This window comes from Ahaetulla prasina, chromosome 1, assembly GCF_028640845.1.
Source record: "Ahaetulla prasina isolate Xishuangbanna chromosome 1, ASM2864084v1, whole genome shotgun sequence".
In the NCBI taxonomy this organism is placed as follows: domain Eukaryota; kingdom Metazoa; phylum Chordata; class Lepidosauria; order Squamata; family Colubridae; genus Ahaetulla; species Ahaetulla prasina.
Window position 1 is genome coordinate 56,696,355 of NC_080539.1, and position 20,436 is coordinate 56,716,790.

The window sequence follows — 20,436 nt, forward strand, 5'->3', positions numbered from 1 at the left end:
GCAAATTGTGATTTTTTTTTCCTGAGATGAGTTTATATTACAGGTATTTAGAAAATAGAAGCCTAGGTTAGATTTTATCACTCTTTGGTCCTATTCCACAGTATGCTTCACCTCTGATCTAGTCAGATATCCTTAGCAATGTTCTGGCAACACATTGTAATCAGATCAGAAACCACTGTTAGGGGTACTGTACTTCCTGGAGCAGCGTAGTAGGCTCTTCTCTATTGCTTACATACAGGCAGCACTAGGAGCAGCTTGGTCATTGTAGCCAATCAATGTTTTGAAAGGCATACAAGATCTATGTTGCAAAACTTCAATCCACTATTTACTGTACTGATTTTTTTTTGCTGCCACCTAGTGGTTGAATGGATTTTTGCCGACCACATATATTAACCTTAGAGATTAATTCTGGGCTGTCAGGCATCAGAGGGAATTCTGTAATAAAGTAGCTAGCTCTGGTTTGGGTTATATTTAATCCCTTGGAAGTACCAAAGGTTCTTTTTCAGAGGCAACTGGATTTCTAGTTTTTCTTTCAAGACGGTTCACTTCTCATCCAAGAAGCTTCTTCAGCTTTGACTGGATGGTGGGGAATAGAAGGGTTTATATTCCTTGCAGACAACTGGTCATTTAGAGGATTGTTAAAGCCCTTGCAGGTTTATCTGTGTCCTCAGGGTCACCTGACTAGTGCTAATGGTTCCTGTAGTCTGCAATTTTTCTCTGGAAATCCATTCCTATTCCCACACCACTCAAAGGGTGTTCATACCAAATTGCATAGCTAAAAAAGTCTGTAGAGATTCTCAGACATCCAGTTCATCTTTGTCCAAAGGTGCTTTTTCAGGAGGCAACTGGACTTTTTTTTTTCTTTTTCTTTGAAGACCCTGAGGATACAGATAAACCTGCAAGTGCTTCAACAACCAAAGGATGGAAATGACCAGCTGTCTGCAAGGAGTATAAACTCTTCCATTCCCCACCATCCAGTCAAAGCTGAAAAAGCTTCTTGGATGAGAAGTGAAATGTCTTCAAAGAAAAACCAGAAAGTCTAGTTGCCTCCTGAAAAAGCGCCTCTGGGACAACCATAACGTGGATGACTGAGAATCTCTACAGTCCCTTGGAAGTAATTGAATGGGTTAATATATCCCTTTTTGGTGTTCCAGCAACACATGAGCAACCCTTGTCATTGATCCAATAAAATATATTGTGGGAGCAGTATCGATCACTTATCATTATCCCAGTGTGTGTTAAATTAAATCTCATTAGAAATGAGAAATACGTTGGCTGGGTTGATTTGAGGTAAGAACTGCTGTTTCTACAGCCCAGTTCCAAGCCTGATACAATTGCTGTGTGAGGAGAAATACGGGGTTAAGAGTGTTCCCAATACGGTATGTCCTTCAGGAGATAATATATAAGGCAGTTGCAGAACAAACCCTTTTGCATTGTGCATTGATGGCTTCACTGTGCGAACTAGGCAAAGTGGAGCCTACAACTGCAAGCAGGGCAAATGCTAAAAAGAAAAACAATGCTGGCTTAATTGTCAGAGAAACTCTAGGTGATTTGTAAAGATAAAATAACAGTTTAAAATAGCAAACAAAAACCATCCACATTGGGAAGCAGAGTTATAAATCGTCTTCTTATGGAGATTGTTGATAAAAGCTAGATCTTAATAACTTTCCTAAATGTCCACACGGTCAGAATCATCAGGGCCTTGGAGGAAATGTTGTTCCAGAGGGCAAGCAAGCATAGCCTCAGGGAAAGCCCATTTCCAAGGTCCTGCAAGATGGCATTGTTTTGTTCATGTGACTGGAGCATGCTGATCCTGCCAGATCTCAGTGGACAGGCAGAAGCAATCATAGTCCTGCTAGTGTCTAGGCCCCAAGAAGGGAAGAGTTCTTTAGGACAGCATTTCTCAACCTTAGCAACATTCAGATACATGGAACTCAACTCGGATAACTCCCAGTCAGCAATTCTTGGAGTGAAGTTCACACATCTGAAAGTTTTCAAGGTTGAAAAATACTGCTCTAGGACAGGGGTCTCCAACCTTGGCAACTTTAAGCCTGGTGGACTTCAACTCCCAGATTCTGGAAGTTGAAGTCCACCAAGGCTTAAAGTTGCCAAGGTTGGAGACTCCTGCTTTACAAGACAACCAACACACTGCATTACATCTGAAACCCAACTAGTAACTAATACAGCTCACGCAGTAAAGGTATCAGGTGGATGAAATGAGATATACCTGTGTAAGTACTTGCTTATTGCGTTCAGGACCTGTTGTGACCCAGGTTCCTGGACCCGGACTCCTGGACTCAGATGATTCAGAAAGTGAGGGAGAAGACCTGGCCAGCCCTGCTTCTCTTGAGCCCTTTCCCTCCCTGGCACCCACTCAAAGGGAGGAGGAGGGGCCGGCACAGCCTGATTCCATGGAGCCTCCTGCTGATTTGGCAACGCCCCAAGAACAGTTTTGGAGTGATGCAAGATTACGTAGACGTGATCGCCGTGCGCAGCAGCGGAAGAGTTGGGACAAAGCCAAGTCATAATTGTCATGCAGTGACATCTGCAGAGACTATAAATAGGAGGCGGGACTTCCTGGTTTTTTGTCTTGGACAAAGTAATGAGTTGGCGCGAGCTAATGAATTGGCGCGAGCTAACTGTTTCAATGGAGGGAAGAATATATTCGTGAGTAATTCTGGCCTTATCTATAATTTCCTCGTTATCTCCAGAAACTTGGCAGGCCCGTGGGTAGACGTGGCCAGGACATGTATCTATGTAAATAAAAGGAAAAAAGGAAGGCCTCTGACGGACTCTTTGCTGGGAGTATTTGGGGAAGGGAAACAGAACAGGACCATTTAAAGCAGGCGTGTGCAACCCATGGCCCATGGCCTGCATGCGGCCCTGGACAGCTAGTAATGCGGCCCCACAAGATTGTAACTTTTAACACTATTGTGTGATTTATATAAGGTAAAGGTAAAGGTTCCCCTCGCACATACGTGCTAGTCGTTGCCGAATCTAGGGGGCGGTGCTCATCTCCATTTCAAAGCCGAAGAGCCAGCGTTGTCCGAAGACGTCTCCGTGGTCATGTGGTCGGCATGACTCAACGCCAAGGGCGCACGGAACACTGTTACCTTCCCACCAAAGGTGGTCCCTATTTTTTCTACTTGCATTTTTACATGCTTTCGAAACTGCTAGGTTGGCAGAAGCTGGGACAAGTAACGGGAGCTCACCCCATTACACGGCAGCACTAGGGATTCGAACCACTGAGCTGCCGATCTTTCGATTGACAAGCTCAATGTCCTAGCCCCTGAGCCACCGCGTCCCTCGTGATTTATATACAGTGCATTAACTATATTATATATTTTATATACAGCTCAAAACAATTCCTCTTCACTCAGTGCAGCCAAAAGTTGGACACCCATGAATTGAAGCTTCCGCATGGTTTTAAAGGGAAGCCCCATGTCGAGTATATTGCATGTAATAGCTCAAATGAGAGCTATCTAAAGTATGATTGACTATGAATAGGTCTTCCCAACCGATAAATGGGCATAAATGCACCAGATCATGTAAAAAACCTCGGAGCCTGCCACTTGCTCATTTGTCGTGTCCCACTCCTCCGCTGACGGCCGGGTCAGGGAAATCCGAATCAGGCGTGCCTCTGCAGCTCTGCCAAAGTCCTAGCAAAGTCCTCAAGGCAGGCAGGAGACCAGAAAGTGACTTCAGCAAGATATGTTTAGACTTTGCCTGACTCAGAGAATGCCAGAAAGCAGGTCCTTTATATAGGCCATGGGGTATGGCTCTATGACTCAGCACTTATCCAGGCCTGCCCCTCCCTTCCTTCTGTTTCCTCCGTCTATCAAGTCTTCTGACGCGAGGGTCACTCCAGTCTGCAGCTGTTTGCAATTGACCTCCCTCAGGCTCACATGCTGTGGAGGAGGGGGAGGGGTCTAGTTGCTCCGTTTGCCTGGGCATGGAGCCAGAGCTGGGGGCTGGAGATACTTCCTCCTCTTCAGCCTGTCTGGGCATGGGCCAGGGCTGGGGCCGGGAGGCATACTAGGACATTCCTCCGTGTTCGGAAGCAGATAAGAAGGCCCCGGCTGCTGTGAGATTGGACGAGACACAACATCATTGTCTTTCTAAGTATGAATCTAAGCCTATTCCACCTCAGCCAGACTCCATTAGACTCCAGACACTGGGACAGGATTTTGACTAGCAAGCATGGTTAGATCTTGACCATGAATTAATCCAAGCTGATCTAGAGAAAAGTAAGTTGACAGTTCTCACTGGGTCTTGTTTACATTTAAAAGTTCTACATGAAGTGGGTCAGTATAAGAAACTTCAGTGCTGCTTGCTGTGCCTTACAGAACAGTACATACCACTTTGATTCTGGTGCGGTATATAAGCTGGATCCAAAAAATAGGAATAGATAGCAAACAGTGAGGGGTTTCATGCATTTTTTTCTAAATTGACGAAGCTTCCGAGATTTGGAACTACATACATTTGCAGGTGAAAATAATTTTGAAGGTAAAAAACCTCTTATTTTCATGTCATCCTTTTGTTTTTAAATCATGTAGCAAATGTGTTATTGTATACGATTACAAGGATGGCCATGCCTTTTCTGCCTGCCATTTTTAATGCCTGTAAGTATTTCATTAAAAATAATTAACTGCTTAAAATATGCTTCTGCTAATTAGAGATAGATTATTTAATTGACAGTATTACTGTTTTACTTTTAAATAATCAGTCTAATTGATTCATTGATTAAATATTGCAGCTATCATATCTTATAAAAAAGAAATTAATTGTTATCTATATTCCTTCTGTCAAGTCCATTTTAGAGAGTTATGTTTCTAATCATTAGGAAATATTAATACCGATAACTTAAAGTTCCGACAGATTGGATTAATTTCACTTATTTTTTCCATTTAGGTTTTGCTTGTAATGGATACTAGGACACAACAGACATATATATTGAAGGTAAGTCATTATTATTCACTTTGCCAATGGCGACCGGTTTCCCACTGCTTACAGTTCAGTCCACAAAATCCAGAACGCAGAATGTCATCAGTCAGGTTTATGGAGTCTGTGCTTTATTTGTTAATCTTCAGTGGCAGGCTACAGAACTAATAAATGGTTTCTGCTATTGGCAACACTTATTTCTGCTTTGACCATCAAAGGAAAGGGAGTTGTTACAGTCAGTGTCCCATGGCATAGTTTACATTTTCTTTACTGAAATATCTAGGTCAGTTCAATAGTGGAAGTAGTAAATACTGACATTAAAGTAATTCTTCCACTCTCTCCCAACACTTGTTGGGCTTAGTTTGCCATGGTTCATGTTTACAATGAAGAGGAGAGGTTAATTCAGGGGCCATTATTGTACACATTTATGGGTTTTGTACACAGCTGTTGTTTTCCTTTGTTTCCCCAGTCCACCTTATTTTGTTTTCTTAGTATTCCTCACTGTTGGCCATGTTGGCTGAGACTGCTACAAGTTGTGGTACTACAATATTGAGAGATCACTCCCCATCTATATTATAGGATATATCACAAAGCTCTCCCCCTTCCTGATGCCTTTGCCAATACGTTGGGGCCTCCACTGCTTTAGAGTTTTCTATTCCTATTCATCTAATACTTTTCCACTTGAAGAAGCCTTTGTTTCATTTGCAAATTTGGAAGCGGCATGAAGATGACAAGGCCAGCCATAAACAATGTATGAGATGCGAGAATGACAATCCCGCATTTCTTTCTCCATTTCCTAATATCATCTAATAAAGCTGAATGAGCACGGTTAGGTCACTAAACAAAGCAGAGGGTTAGCTGGAACATTTGCATAGTAGTAATGCATATTTTTATTTTATTGCATTGTTTTATTACATTCCTCCTCTTGACATTGACAAGAGATGAAGAGAATCAGGGCTGGGTTCCCCCCCCCCCCATCCCAGCAATAGCTGGAGGTTCATGTGAACACTAATTGTGATCTTCAGTAATTCAGCCACACTTTATTTATCCGCAGTGCTTTTTTCATAAGTTTTTTTTTTATGTGTGCCATCTTTAAAAATCTATAACACCTTCAGGAAACAAATCACATTACCAGTCTATCTTCCCTTCGACCCAATGGAAATGTGTGCAGACTCGAGTCCATCAAATAGAAGGTGGGGCAAGACTTGCCTTTGGAATGTGAATGGATTTAGCAGTTTGCTTTGATCCTTAAAGCACGGCCCCTGCCCTCCCTGCCCCTCCCCACAAGAGATATCTGGGGGAAAAAGGTCATAGAGAAATAACTGAGTGTCATTCTGATGACTTGGTTTGTGAGAGATTCTAATGAAAACATTGACCCATGTAATTGATTTTAATGGCAGCTTTGTGCCATCTTCTGTTCTCTGGATGTGCGCCAGATGCCATCAGCAGGGCCTCAGGGGACTGAGGGGCACAGAACAGCAGATGAGTGGTTTCTCTGAAGCCTGGAGTAACTTGGATAGATTAGTTTGGTTGATAAGCACAGAGCACAGCATGCTCCAAAGGCAACTGAGGGTACAACTGACCTTTCTGTTCTCTGTCAGGGTCTAAGAAAAAGTAGCGAATGCAGCAGGAAGAGAAAGACCATCATCCCCCGCAGTGTGCCCAACATGGTGGCTTTGCACAAGTACATCATCTCAGAGGAATCAGTCTTCCTTGTGCTGCATCACGCAGAAGGTTGGTCTGTGGATTCAGATGAGCTGTGGGAAGGGGAGGGGAGGCAAGGGAGATGGTAGGGGGAGAAAGAAAACCTCAGCTTCTTCAGGTGATACCATCCAGATGTTAGAAGTTTATCTTCTGAATCAAAATTTTGGGGATTGTCTTGAACACTGGGTGTGTTCAAAGGGTGTTAAGGCATATGTGCTCTTTGTTATGCTACATTGTTGCTTTTTACAGTTTATATCCTATAAACGGCTCCACCGTTCAGTAAAACAGCTGCCTTCTCCTTTGGATCTAAAGCTTTAGGTTACACAGGCCAAATGCTTCCTAAAGGTGCTTTTTGAGAAAAACAGTGAAGTAAATATTTACCCCGTGCAATGATAGGCTGGTCTGCTTATTCTGTTTGCAAATCCTTTCTGCTTCAAATCATTATTCCATATGATGCTCCTAGAACAAGTGATAACTGTAGGGAAATTGTCTTTAAAAAGGAGCCTATCTGGCTTGGTTGTTGCTGCAGTGGTCCTGATCCAGATGGTGAAAGATCCTTACAGTATGGCTTCTGTATGTGTCAAACAGAAACGTCACTGGTGTTTGTGAATGCATATTGCCAAATCCATAGATCCAGTCTGTACATGAGGGGCAGAAATGGTCTACTAAGGTACTGTTTTCTTCAGTGAGACCTATGGGTGACACATCTACATGGCAAACATGTTCAAAGAGGTGGAACTTCGATTGTGGAGTTTCAGACTCACCAAATCGTTTCTCAAGAAAAAATGAGAAACACTCCAAAAGGGCTTTGCTTGCACTGAAGTAAACAATATGAATTGAAGAGAGAAGCATATTCATTGTCATCAATTTCTTTTCAATGGCTCCGTGCGGATGTTGCTGGTTTACTTTTTTAACAAAACAATAAATTATTTTGTAAGCATAATTTGGGCTATTTGGGCTCAGTGGGAACATTGAGACAAATTCCTTGGCCTGGGTCATATAAACATGATTTACAAAAAATCCCAATTCCTTTGCCTGTGTACAGTCAGATGTTAAAAAAAATCACCAAGAATGGAATTAAGCCTAGTTTTGGCTAGTAATAGCTTCTGAAGTGATCTTCAGTGCTATTTCTAATTTTGGGATACAGTTTACACGATACAGTTGACTCACTCAGTAGACACCTAATGTAGATACAGTGGTGAGTTGGTGGCAGATTCTCAGAATTTGATAGGCCTCCAGTACCTCAGAAGTTTTTGAGAGGCTGTTGCTTCCTGCTACCTTTTATTTTAAAAAAATGCATTTGTTTAAAATTCATAGTGGCCCAATTAGGGTGGGCATTGGAATTTGCCTGTTCTTTGGCACTAGCATGCCAGTAAAGTGATGTTACTTATGCCACTACAACTAAAGCCAATATTTAAAATTTTAAGATGCCAATTTACCATGGTGAGCTTTACCTCCACACTTCTTTACAGAATTACCATCTGGAAAAAAAATTGTATATGGGTAGGAGGTGGAGAAGCTCCAATTACATGACAAACAACTGTAGATTGATTCCTTCTACTTTCATCCATCCCTCAGTCTTTCCACAATTGTAGAAAGTATCTGTTCAGTCTAAATATTAAGTTGGATTTATAGGATCTAAAAAGTTAACACCTCCATTGAAAATAAGGGTCAGTAATGAAAAGTTTTTCTCTTTTTTCCAAGCATTAGCACTGAATCCAGTAAAAGCCTCCTCCACATTACAATGTAGTAAATGGTTTGTTAAAGGTGAGAACATTCATAAAGCATCTGTTAGTTTTGTCACAAAGCACTTGGCAAGACATGTTGAAGCTTCACTACTACTTAGTGGCATCAGTGCCAGAAATGGTAAAAACAGATGCTTCAAAGAGAGTCTTCAGGGACATTGAAGGAAGATTTTGATGGAGATCAAACTTAAATTTGAGTGGCTGCTGGGAAGTGTCAAATCTTTTTCAGCATAAATGTGTTGGAATTCATATTCATCTGGAAAGCGCACAAGAAACTTCGAAATGATGATGTTTCCTGTTAATGAACACTAATTCTATAGCAGGCAATGTTTAGTATCGCTCCTCCCTGAGCCTTAATGATCATATGTTGCCCTAAGAGCAGGAAACAGAACTATTCCCTATTCTAATTTTGTCAATGCTATAATTCTTTAGTATTTAAATTCTGAGTCAAATTCTGAGTCAGGAAAGGTAGCCCAACTTCTTTTCTGTGGCTCCCAGAAGGCCCCCCAGATTATGTCACTAAAACTTGGCAGCAAGGTCATTTAAACATAAACAGTACAGTAAGTATGTTAAACCTCCACATAGGCTTCACACAGCTGTTCTATCAAAAAGCTGCCATCAATAGTACTAACCTCAAATTTCCTCACAGCCATTAAAAAGTGCTTTGTCGTTCCCCTATTCTTACAACCTAAAAAAGTTTGCCCACTTTCCCAACTCCAGAATTGTAGCAATGGTTTACCTCCATCAGAATTTTTCCAACTTTTGTTTTGGTGTGCCAAGCTCTGTGTGCCAGTCAAATTTCTCTTTATGCATGATGTTGGACATATGGCCATTCCATGTTTTTATCAATGATTTGGATGAAAGAGTTGGGATGCTTAGAAAACCAGGGATCCAGATGAAGATGACATAACACTGGGAGGGACAGCTAATACTTTAGATCAGGTGTTGGCAAACTTTTTGTAAAGAACCAGATCCTGCCCCATCTCTCTGGACGCAACTGGCTGCTCTATAGGCAAAGGACCACCAGCTGGGAAACTGCTGATAGGCTGCTGCTTTTTCCCAGAATTCCATACCCCTACCCTTTGGTCCTGTCCATCACCTTGGCAGTTTGACTGAGGCTCAACCCTAGCAATTAGTTATCCACCCACCCACCAACTCACCCACCTATCTTACTCATGGGTTGGAATATCCAATGCTTTGCATACATGGGACCAGAGGTGGGTTTCAGCAGGTTCTGATCAGTTCTGGAGAACTGGTAGTGGAAATTTTGAGTAGTTCAGAGAACCAGTAGTAAAAATTCTGACTGGCCCCACTCCCATCTATTCTCTGCCTCCCAAGTCCCAGCTGATTGGGAGGAAATGGGGATTTTGCAATATCCTTCCCCTGGAGTGGGGTGGGAATGAGATTTTACAGTATCCTTCTGCCACGCCCACCAAGCCATGTCACACCCACCAAGCCACAGCCACAGAACTGGTAGTAAAAACTTTTGAAACCCACCGCTGATGGGACCTCATGTACGTTGCCAAACAATACTAGATTAAGATCCGAGGTTTGGAGGATGAAAGTGCCAAGAAGCCTCAGTTTTTCATTTGTAAATAGAAATCAAATTGGTAATATTCACAGATGGGTTGTGATATTGAAATTAAACAATGGAAGCTTGAGAACCACATGGAAAGAAGCATGCCTCAAACGGATTCTTGTTAGAAATTTTACTGTAAAAAAATACAAATATTTGAAAGGTAAGATTTATGGAAACTTTTTTGAATCAATTGATTTCCCCCTTTATTACCATAATAAAATTATGGGTAATTTTACATGGTAATGGATGGCCAATAATCAAATACATTGGCTAATGCATTTACTCAGTCTTAGCTACAGCAGTATAAGATGAAAAAGATTATTAGTGTGTCATTTATAAAGACTTAATGATATACTCAGATGGAAATATTGGTCCTCTGTGACCTAAATTGGACATTTGGAAAAAAAAGAATAGCATTGTTGATTTCCCCCTTTCGATATGTACAACAATTAAAAAACAATTCTTTGCATATTTGCATTTTATTGCTATTCTGTGCATACATACATGAAAGAATACTTGAATGATTATTCAAATGATTATTCATGGTTTACATCAGCGGTCCCCAACTTTTCCAGCTCTGTGGACTGGTGGTGGCGGTAGCGGGGAGGAGAGGGAATTGTTTTGTGCGTGTGCTGCTTTCGCAAATGCAATTTTGCAATCTCACGCTCTCATTTTGCAATCTCACTTGCATGGCCTGGTTCCCAACAGACTGTGGACCGGCAGCGGGCTGCGGACTGGGAATTGTGGATCCCTGGTTTACATCAAGCTATGTACAATATACCAGTGAATGTTTCTTTTAGTTAAACACGGGTGTCAAACTCGATCGGGTCACAGGCTGATCATGATGTATCGTGATGTTTTTTGCCTTTGCGGAACTGGGGTGGGCGTGGCCTGCATGTGACGTATTGGGCCCATGGTCCACCAGTTTGACAGGCCTGAGTTACAACGTTAATGTTTGCAAATAGTTGTCTGAGCACCTTCTCAAACTTTGGAAGATGCTGATAAAATAATGGCAGGCTTCAGAAACCATCTCAAACTTGGAGCTTAGAAATAGAAATAGAAGATGGTCTATTTCTTTATACACATACACATAGGCAGTACATATACATATTTGTGGTTTCTAGTCAGTGTTGACTGACTAGTTGTGGCAACTGCCTAGTCTAGTCCCTGCAGTTTTCCTGGCAGCATTTTTAAAAGTGGTTTGCTATAGCCACCTTTCTAGAGCTGAGAGAGAGGGAGGGAGGGAGGGAGGGAGGGTATGTGTGTGTGTGTGTGTGTGTGTGTGTGTGAGACTGGCCCAAGATCACCCAGATGACTTCACACCTAAGGTGGGATTAGAATTCATGGTATTATGGTTTCTAGCCTGTTACCTTAACCACTACACCAAAGTAATTCTCAGTAGAAATACATTTATAATGGTAATAATTTATCAAGCACAATCACTTTATGGAACTAAAAATAATTCCCTTACCTTCCGGGAACTTAAAACCTAATTTTAGGTTGGGTGGGACAGTAAAAAAGGTTGCTATTTTAAAAGAGGGAATATGGAAAGAAAAGGCCAGAATAAACAACAGCTGGATAAAAACAGATGTAACTGCAGGTAGAACTTTGTTATCTATTGGCGTAAGTCTCATAGCTCAGTTAAAAACACATTTTACATTCAGATGGCTCTAGCTTTAAGCCCTAGCATTTCCGATGAAAAGCTTTAACATTTCCAGTAAAAACTATCAGGTAATAAGAAAAATCTGTTTTGAAAAGCTAGCGAGCCAAAGCCAGCTATAATAGATAACACTGAGCTACATGACAATTATGGTGATTTTAAGGCTCTTTTATTATTGTACCATAAGAATTCCAGAAGAGCGGGGTTTTAAATGCAACCACCACCATTTTAGGCTCATTCTGTATGTAAAAGCACAGTGCTAGATTTTATGGACCTTCAGTGGTATCCAGTCAGCTCTGCTTATGTCTTAGCTGCTTAAAATCTATTTGATAAATATGTGTGTCTGCATCTGTGAGCTGAAACTGTGTTTTCCCAAAAATAGGACATGTCTCAAAAATAAGGCCAAGCCTGATTTTTGGGGTGGGCATAAATATATGCCCTCCCCTGAAATTAAGCCCTAGTGAAGGGGTTGGTGTGGTCAGCACAGGAGGCAGCCATTCCCTTCCCTGGTCAGCTAATGGCTGCTGGGCCCCTTAATTGTGACCCGTGGATCAGCTGAGCTGATCAGGAGCTGCCTCTCATTCTCTTTTCCCCCAGCATTCTTGGTGCTTGCCCGCCTCCCATCCATTCATCCATCCATCCCCCTCACCTGCAAACTCCTGACCCGCTCGCAAGAAAGCAGCTGCTTGGCACTTCTTGCCATGTGGTGCCCACCCAGCATTGAGGATGGTTTCCCCTGCGGCTTCCAAACCCCGGCTGGAAGCTGCTGGAAACGGAGAAGATGCCGGTCAGGCCAGCCGCCTGCTGCCAAGTCTTCCGGGAGCCGGGGCAGAGAGGCAGTGAAGGGCGAAGGGAGCTGCAGCCCCGCATGGGGAGGTCATGCCACGCCTTTGGGTCGCTCGTTTCCCCCCCCCTCGTAGGAGGGATGGGGCTTGATGGCGCATGGAGGGAGCCTCTCTCTGCCTGACCCACCAATAATAAGGCCAAGGCCATATTTTGGGGGTCAAAAGACCCTGTCTTATTTTGGGGAAACATGAAATGGAGTTCATGTCTAGTTTAATGCTTTTAGCCATTTCTATGGGGTTTTAAAAAAAGTTTTTTATGCTGTCCAGAATACATTAAAGTTGGGTGGCCAATAAATTTAAATAAATGTCACATTTTTAATTTCAGTAATTTATTAGCAACAAACAAGGCTCCCATTGGCTTCCATTTTGAGTTCCACTTCAAGCTCATAGTTTACTTAAAATATATGGTAGATCTAAATTGAGATGATAGTCAGCTGACCTATGGCCTAAGGATATTGACAGGTATTTGCAGCAATGTGATTGATAAACTATATTTAGTGAACTTTATTGGCTATGGATGTCCCTCCTGCCATGGAGTGTATATGTGAATGTGATACAGAGATGAAGGGATTAAAATTAGTATCACAATGGAGGTTTATTTTTCTTTTTATAACTGGGGGTGGGCTGGAGAGAGAAAAAAAGAGCAAGATCCCCACAAAACTATTATTATGGTTCGTTGCACAGTCAGCCAGATTTCAGACTGTATTGGCATTTTTATCCACCTACAGTATTCAGTCCTTCCCAAGAACCTGAGATAGGCAGATGCTGTTGTCTGAAGGTGTTAAAGGTATCACTGCAGGATATAAGCTGTTCCAAGTAAAGCTGCCTTTTGCAATTGACTGATGGTGATTTTGTCAATGCTGATGATGTTCAATGATATTCCAGTGGTTTTGAGATTGCACCCAAGGCATGTATCTTTACTTTTTTTTTTTTTGCCATAGTCTTCTATGTCTATTTGCAGGGTTTATATTTTGTGATTTTCTTCATTTTTTAAAATCTTCTACTGTGCTGCCTTCAGGTACTGCCACATCCACTATTCAGACCTTTTTGTCTTATCAAAAGTTGTTAAGTCTGGGATGTTATGTGGCAGATGCTTTTTTTTTTTTTGAATTCCAAAATCTTAGATCATTTTACCTTCTTCATTTTCTATTGCTATAGCATTACAATATAAACAAGAATCTGAAATAAGAGCTGCCTATTCTTTAGCAGATGTTGGCAGACATGTGTCGAGTTCTTCCTAAGAACTTAGATGGTTGTAACTGATCAGCATAATAATATATGTTAGATGGACATTTTGTCAAGGGGCAGATTTTCTAAATGCCCATTGCCCAAGTCTTTTTGGTATGGCAAAATGATAACCACTGGAACCACCATGACTAGATTATGCCATAATCTTTCAACTTTGATTTTCAGATCTTGATTTGGGCATTCTGAACAATTTTCAACTTGGTAGATGTGAAATGCATGCTTTGTGTTATTTCCTGACTTTTTCCCTTTGAAGTTCTTTTGTTACTTTCATTGCAAACCATTTAGAATGTTTAAATATCACTCTGCTGTTGCAGACGATGGATGGTCTAAAAATGCAGAAATATCCGATCAGTGCTGTTGTAATGCTAGCACCTAATTATACTCCGTTAGAGGATACGAGTGGATAGCATCTTCTACTAATGTTAATACTTACATATAATTTCACCTTCTGCCATAGTTAGGCATTAATGAAATACAATTAATTTTGGTTATTTTGTTTTTTCTTACAGGAGGCAAACTTTGGTCTTACATTAGTAAATTCTTGAACAGGAGTCCTGAAGAAAGCTTTGAAGCCTCTAAATCCAGAAAATCCAGCTGTACCAAAATACATTTGCATCAGGCAAGTCCTAGTCCTCAGGATATCAGCAGTAGTCTTGGTTCCAGAAGAAGTAATGGGGACAATGTATTAAAGGTTTTACCACTGCTGACCAGTCTCACTCCAAGTTCTCAAGATGGTAGTAATAACCAAGAAGATCAGGAAGGTTCTCCTAAGTGGATTGACTCTGGGTCTAGCTCAGAAGAGGAATGTACCACAAGTTATCTAACGTTATGCAATGAGTATAGTCAAGAAAAAATTGACCCTGGTTCATTAAATGAGGAATCTGTCCTAAAAGCAGATGATAATGTTGTCATTAGCAAAGAGCAAAGAGGCCTCCAAGCTCAAGGTGAAGTTGTCACTGGGAACTTGGAATCTGCATTCACATGTCAGGAAATAAAAGAGTTTGCTGATGATGTAGATCCAGAAACTGCCAATCCTACTATGATATCAGAATCATTACATAAATCCAAGAACAGCCCCATGGAATTTTTCAGAATTGATAGTAAAGATAGCACCAGTGAACTTCTTGGTCTTGATTTTGGAGATAAACTTCATAACTTAAAATCAGAATCTTTCAAGCCATTTTTTCCTACATTAGATCAGGATGAGAGCCTTGAAGTCATTGAAAACAAATTAGGCTTTGCATCTCAGGATACTATCAGCAGGGGTTCTAATGACTCTGTGCCTGTGATATCATTTAAGGATGTAGCCTTTGATGAGGTTGGTAGTATTGATGAAGGAAGACCTGACCTTTTGGTCAACTTGCCAGGCATTATGGAGCAAATGAAAGAAGCTCCAGTGGATAGACCAACAAAACTGATGGAACAGAATGGAGACATTTTGGAAAGCAAACTTTTGGAAACCCCCGATGTCTTGCAATTGAATAACAGTGCAGAACAAAGCAGAGTGCTTGAGCAAAAGGTAGAGCATCTGAAGGAAGCAAAATCACAAGGGCTATGCAAAGACAATCAGGAAACAGCTAGGACATTCCATACAGCTGCTAGTGACTCAGTTGGTTTTGGGGACAGGATGGCCTTTCAAGGACTCGGAGAAGCATCATCATCATCATCATTAGATATTTTCAGCATAAAGGACAATGTCATGGTTGCCAGTGCACAAGTAGTTGTTACAGAAGACAGCTTAGAAGTGGACAGTGAAGCTGTGTTGCTGTTTTCTGACCATACTGAAGAAAACTGTAAAGAGGGAACAGCCCCTTCTTTGTCACACAAAGCTGAAAGCAAAGAGTTGGATGTGAAGAGCAGAGGAGAGAATGAAATACACCATTTTTTTCAGGACTTGGATGAGAGATTAGCACTAACCTCCAGATTTTACCTCCCTGAAGGCTGTGTTCAAAGATGGGCAGCTGAAATGGTGGTAGCCCTTGATGCCTTGCATCGAGAAGGAATTGTGTGCCGTGATTTGAACCCAAACAACATCTTATTGAATGATCGAGGTCAGGAACTTTTGCAAATGCATTTCTTTTTATTCGCTGTTGCTCCCAATTAACTGAGAAGGCGTTTTATCTTGTAATTAGTATCTTCATTTCCTGTCTAGAGCTTCATTATCAGTGCAGCAAATTCACCCCCAGTAATAGCTTCTAGTACTTAATGATGCCATTATTCTTAATGATACTGTTTTTAGCTACAAAAGGAGTAATTACAGTTCACTTCTGCATAAAATGGAAGGGAAAAATGTTTTGATTTCTCCTGTCGTTTTGTTTTTAGGACACATTCAGCTAACGTATTTTAGCAGGTGGAGTGAGGTTGAAGATTCCTGTGACAACGATGCCATAGAGAGAATGTACTGTGCCCCAGGTTAGAGCAATCACCTCAAATGTTTCACTTGGAAAACAGATTAGCAGCTTTCATTTTCTCATGGAACTTTCGTTCTTGGGAATACAAACTGTTCAGTATCTACTAACACTTTATTTATATATGTATATCTATCTATCTATATGTATATGTATATGTACATGTATATGTACATGAATATGAATATGAATATGTATATACACACACAATTTTGGAATATGATATTCTAAACATATGAAAAACGGTTGCAGGAATTGGGTATGTCTAGTTTAATGAAAAGAAGGACTAGGAGTGGCATAAAGAGGAGGTCAATCTATTCTCCAAAGTACCTAAGGCAGGAGAAGCAGCAGTGGATGGAAACTAATAAGGAGAGAACTAACCTAGAACTAAGGAGAAATTTCCTGACAGAGCAATTAATCAGTGAAACAAGTTCCCTCCAGAAGTTGTGGGTGCTCCAACACTGATGATTTTAAAGAAAACATTGGACAACTATTTGCCTGAAATGGTGTAGGGTTTCCTGCTTGAGCAGGGGATTAGACTAGAAGACCTCCAAGGTCCCTTCCCAACTCTATTATTCTGAATTCTCCAGCCAGCCATGCTAGCGGGATAATTCTGAGAGTTGCAATGTTGACTTCTTAAAGTTGCTAAGGTTGAGAAACACTGGTTTAAAAGAACTCACTATCAAAAGTTTAAATTTGACAAAATGAATGAAGTTAGATGTATTAGATATGCCTAAAGATTTATGAAATCTGCTTAAAATAAAGAGTTCTTGAAACTTTTTATTGGTGAAATGAAGAGGAGTTAAATGTATCACATTTTGAACAAGTTTTCCTTTGCATGTATGTATTATGGTATGTTTCTCAGGAAAATAATTCAGTAAATTTTAATCTAGCTGTGGCTATAAAACTACTATGGATATAAATACTGAATATGGACAAATAAAATGGGCGTCCCAGCAAGCGATGCATATGTAACATATTTTGATTAGCTTTAATGTTAGTAACAGGAATTAAGATTATATTAAGTAAAAGTGTCTGACCAAAACTGATTACAAGAAAAAGTAGATAATGTATCCCTCAGATTGAATGTGATACATGGAGACTATATTGACATATTCATGTTTCTTGGTAACAAGGCCAAAGTGGTTGATCATTAAAAAAAAAAGCTTTCTAGTTTAATCTACAGCCCTATGATTCCTTTGTGGTCACCATCTAATACAGTTTAGATCCAATTATCTTGTTTTTGAGTTTAGTTAAGCCAACTGAGATGCTGCCACTTGCTTTGACTCAAAAGAACTAATCACATATAGTGATTTCACTTATAAAGATTTTGAAGAAATGAGGTGCAACTGTTTAGCCTGGACCAAACCCAAGATAAAGAGAATATAACTATAAATCATTTAGACTTCAGAGGACGAGTGCTGTTTCTTAAAGTATTTTTTTATTTATGAAGATATTATGGAGGAGCCTCCTGTAGTATCAAAGTCTGAGTTTTGATTAAGATTGTTAATCTGTCTCTTGCATTGTTTTAGATTGTAGAAGACTGGAAAAATCTCACACTGCTAATTAGCTCAGTGGCTAAGATGCTGAGCTTGTTGATCGAAAGGTTGGCAGTTCAGCAGTTCGAATCCCTAGTGCCGCATAATGGGGGGAGCTCTCGTTACTTGTGCCAGCTTCTGCCAACCTAGCAGTTCGAAAGCATGTAAAAAATGCAGTAGAAAAATAGGGACCACCTTTGGTGGGAAGGTAACAGCATTCCGTGCGCCTTTGGCGTTTAGTCATGCTAGCCACATGACCACGGAGACATCTTCGGACAGCACTGGCTCTTCGGCTTTGAAAAGGAGATGAGCACCACCCCCCTAGAGTCGGGAAAGACTAGCACATATGTGTGAGGGGAACCTTTACCTTTACAAAAAACTGTCTTTTTATAAAAAGCTACCTGAAAGGCTATTTTTCTTTGCACAGAGAAAATTTTTATTCATAAGGTGTCCTCAAAGCCCCGATTTTACTGAGAAAAGATCTTTTTCCTGGGAGGGGTACAGGTGCCCAGTTGTGGAACAGTCTATATTCTGTCTGAAGACAAACCTACCTTCGGAAGCTTCTTGGCTGATACTGTAACAAGTCTTTGAAGAGTTAAGTGGGGTGTTTATTTGCCAGTGTCATAACGTTTAAATGCTTGTTTCTGAAAAAAATTATGAGTAAGATCTGTGAATTCTTCTTTATATTTTTTATAATTACTTCAAGCAGGAACATTTTTAGAGGTCATCTTGAGATTGTTGTCCCCAAATCCTCTGTTGACATACCCTCACTAAATAATTTTGCTGGAGTCATATTCTCTATTGGCTCCTTGTTCACTTCCAAGACTAAGACAAAATAATTTTGAAATCTTAAGTGTCTTGAGTCTATATGGACTGAAGGACTACTTTCTCTTGTTGATGTTTGGATGATCTAGATCAGGATGTTGGCCTTGGCTCCCCTGGGAAGCTTAATTGACTTAACAAAATTCTGGTGAAATTTTATCAAGTAATAAGTAAAATTAAAAGAATAAGTAAAATTCATTTGCTTTTATTTTTTATTAAATTGTTTGAATTTGTCTGTAAACAGTTGATTTTTAAATTTTATAAATTTGCAATGCAGTACTTTATTTAAAAATCTATAAAATGTAATTATAGCTCATTAGCCATTAAAAAAAAAAGTTACTGCATATAACTCAAAGTATGCCTGAACGCATGAAAAAACAGTGTGTATGTTTCTGGGTGAGTGAGGCCACTAAATTCTTAAGTTTAGGTAATTTGTTTAAGATGAAAAATATTCAATAGAAATGAATCAATATTGGAACAATTAAGACTCCGAGAACCTTAAAATCCCATAAATTAAAGAAGTCAGACAGGAGGAATGTAAATAAGTAAGGGAGAAGACTAATAATATTTAGTCTGATTATTCATAGTTGTGGCACAAGATGCAGTCCTGTTGCTAGTCTATCTAGTGCTAGTCTCTATTGCCCTGGCGTAATCTAATAGTAATGTCTCTCTACAGATCCTCTTTAAAAGGTAGAATCCTGTGCTGGATTAGAGAACCATTATTTGAATTCCTGACAAGGAAGGTTGTATAGTAATACTTGCTGAGATAGGCGGCTATAGAAACCAAACAAATAAAATGTTATTTTCCTGACACCAATGCAGGGATTGGTATTCCTTTTTGAATTTTCAGGCTAGTTTTCTATAGCCCAGCAATTTCCTGGTGGTCTCCAGGTACTACTCAAGCCAGACCCTTTTAAGTGCTTTCAGCCAAGGTTGGCTTGGTGCTATCACCTGATCAACCACCCTCTCCATATGTGATAGGAATAAGAAAACGTATATTCATTTTCTTACGTTAAATGTATAGGAATGGAAAATGTATGACATGATATTTGTCACCCTGCATATTGTCCCCCTCCCAAACAACAATTGTCCAAAATATGAATAGGAAACTCATAAGTTTTACTAAAGAAGAGATAGGTATATAAAATAAGTTTCTGGGGTTAATTGCAGTTATACATCCAAATATGTAAGTAGAAAACCAAGAAAAATGATGATGCTGGGATGATGATGCTGGGATGCAATGATCAAATTTGGGGAGTGATTCTGCTCCAGCTTTCCCCAGTCTGGTATTCCTCAGCGTACCTGAAGGTCAGCAGTTAGAGGAAGATTGGATTATATCAGGATCTCCATTGTACTGGATCTTCCGTGGTGTTTGCGGGAATCCAGGTCTGACAGATAATTTCAAGTAAAAAAAAAAGAAGAGCATGAAGCAGCCAGTAAGGTCACCAAAAAAGAATGATGCTTCTGTTATTTTTCATTTGTAACAAGCAAGGAACCTTTCTATTGGAACCAAGTATTGTTTTGCAAAGACACGCAATTTTCCATGATACATTGATTAGAATATACGAAAAGAGGCCAGATCTATATGCTTCTCTTATCACTGTCAAGACTATACAGAATGGAAAGGTTGTTAGGAAAGACCTTGCCCCTAGTTACATTAACAGAAAACATACCAACCCAGTTATAACCCTCTTCACAACAACTGCTTCTGCTTTTGTTTTTGATAAACAATTAGGCAGAAAAGTACCAGTAATTTTTCAGGATTTTAAATGCATCTTTTAATTGAAAAGATCTTTTGAATCTTTTAAAAAGACCAGACATTTACAAAGCACAGCTTGATTTGTTCCTTTTAGATACAATATAGATAGTCCTTGATTTATGACCACAATTGAGCCCCAAATTTATGTTGCTAAACGAGACAGTTGTTAAGTAGGTTTCCCCCCCCA

General features: G+C 40.2%; 1 protein-coding gene across 7 annotated transcripts in view; it reads left to right on the forward strand.

The window, feature by feature from the left end:
• Positions 1–20,436, forward strand: part of RPS6KC1 (ribosomal protein S6 kinase C1) — a 103,701-nt gene that overhangs the window by 58,129 nt on the left and 25,136 nt on the right. For 6 of the 7 annotated variants that reach the window (XM_058165375.1, XM_058165378.1, XM_058165376.1 and 3 more), the window contains 4 exons: positions 4,912–4,959; positions 6,543–6,675; positions 14,232–15,773; positions 16,045–16,134. In XM_058165375.1, the coding sequence (XP_058021358.1) occupies positions 4,912–4,959; positions 6,543–6,675; positions 14,232–15,773; positions 16,045–16,134 (1,813 nt within the window). The remainder of the gene's footprint in view (positions 1–4,911; positions 4,960–6,542; positions 6,676–14,231; positions 15,774–16,044; positions 16,135–20,436) is intronic. The other variant, XM_058165377.1, reaches the window with a different exon arrangement.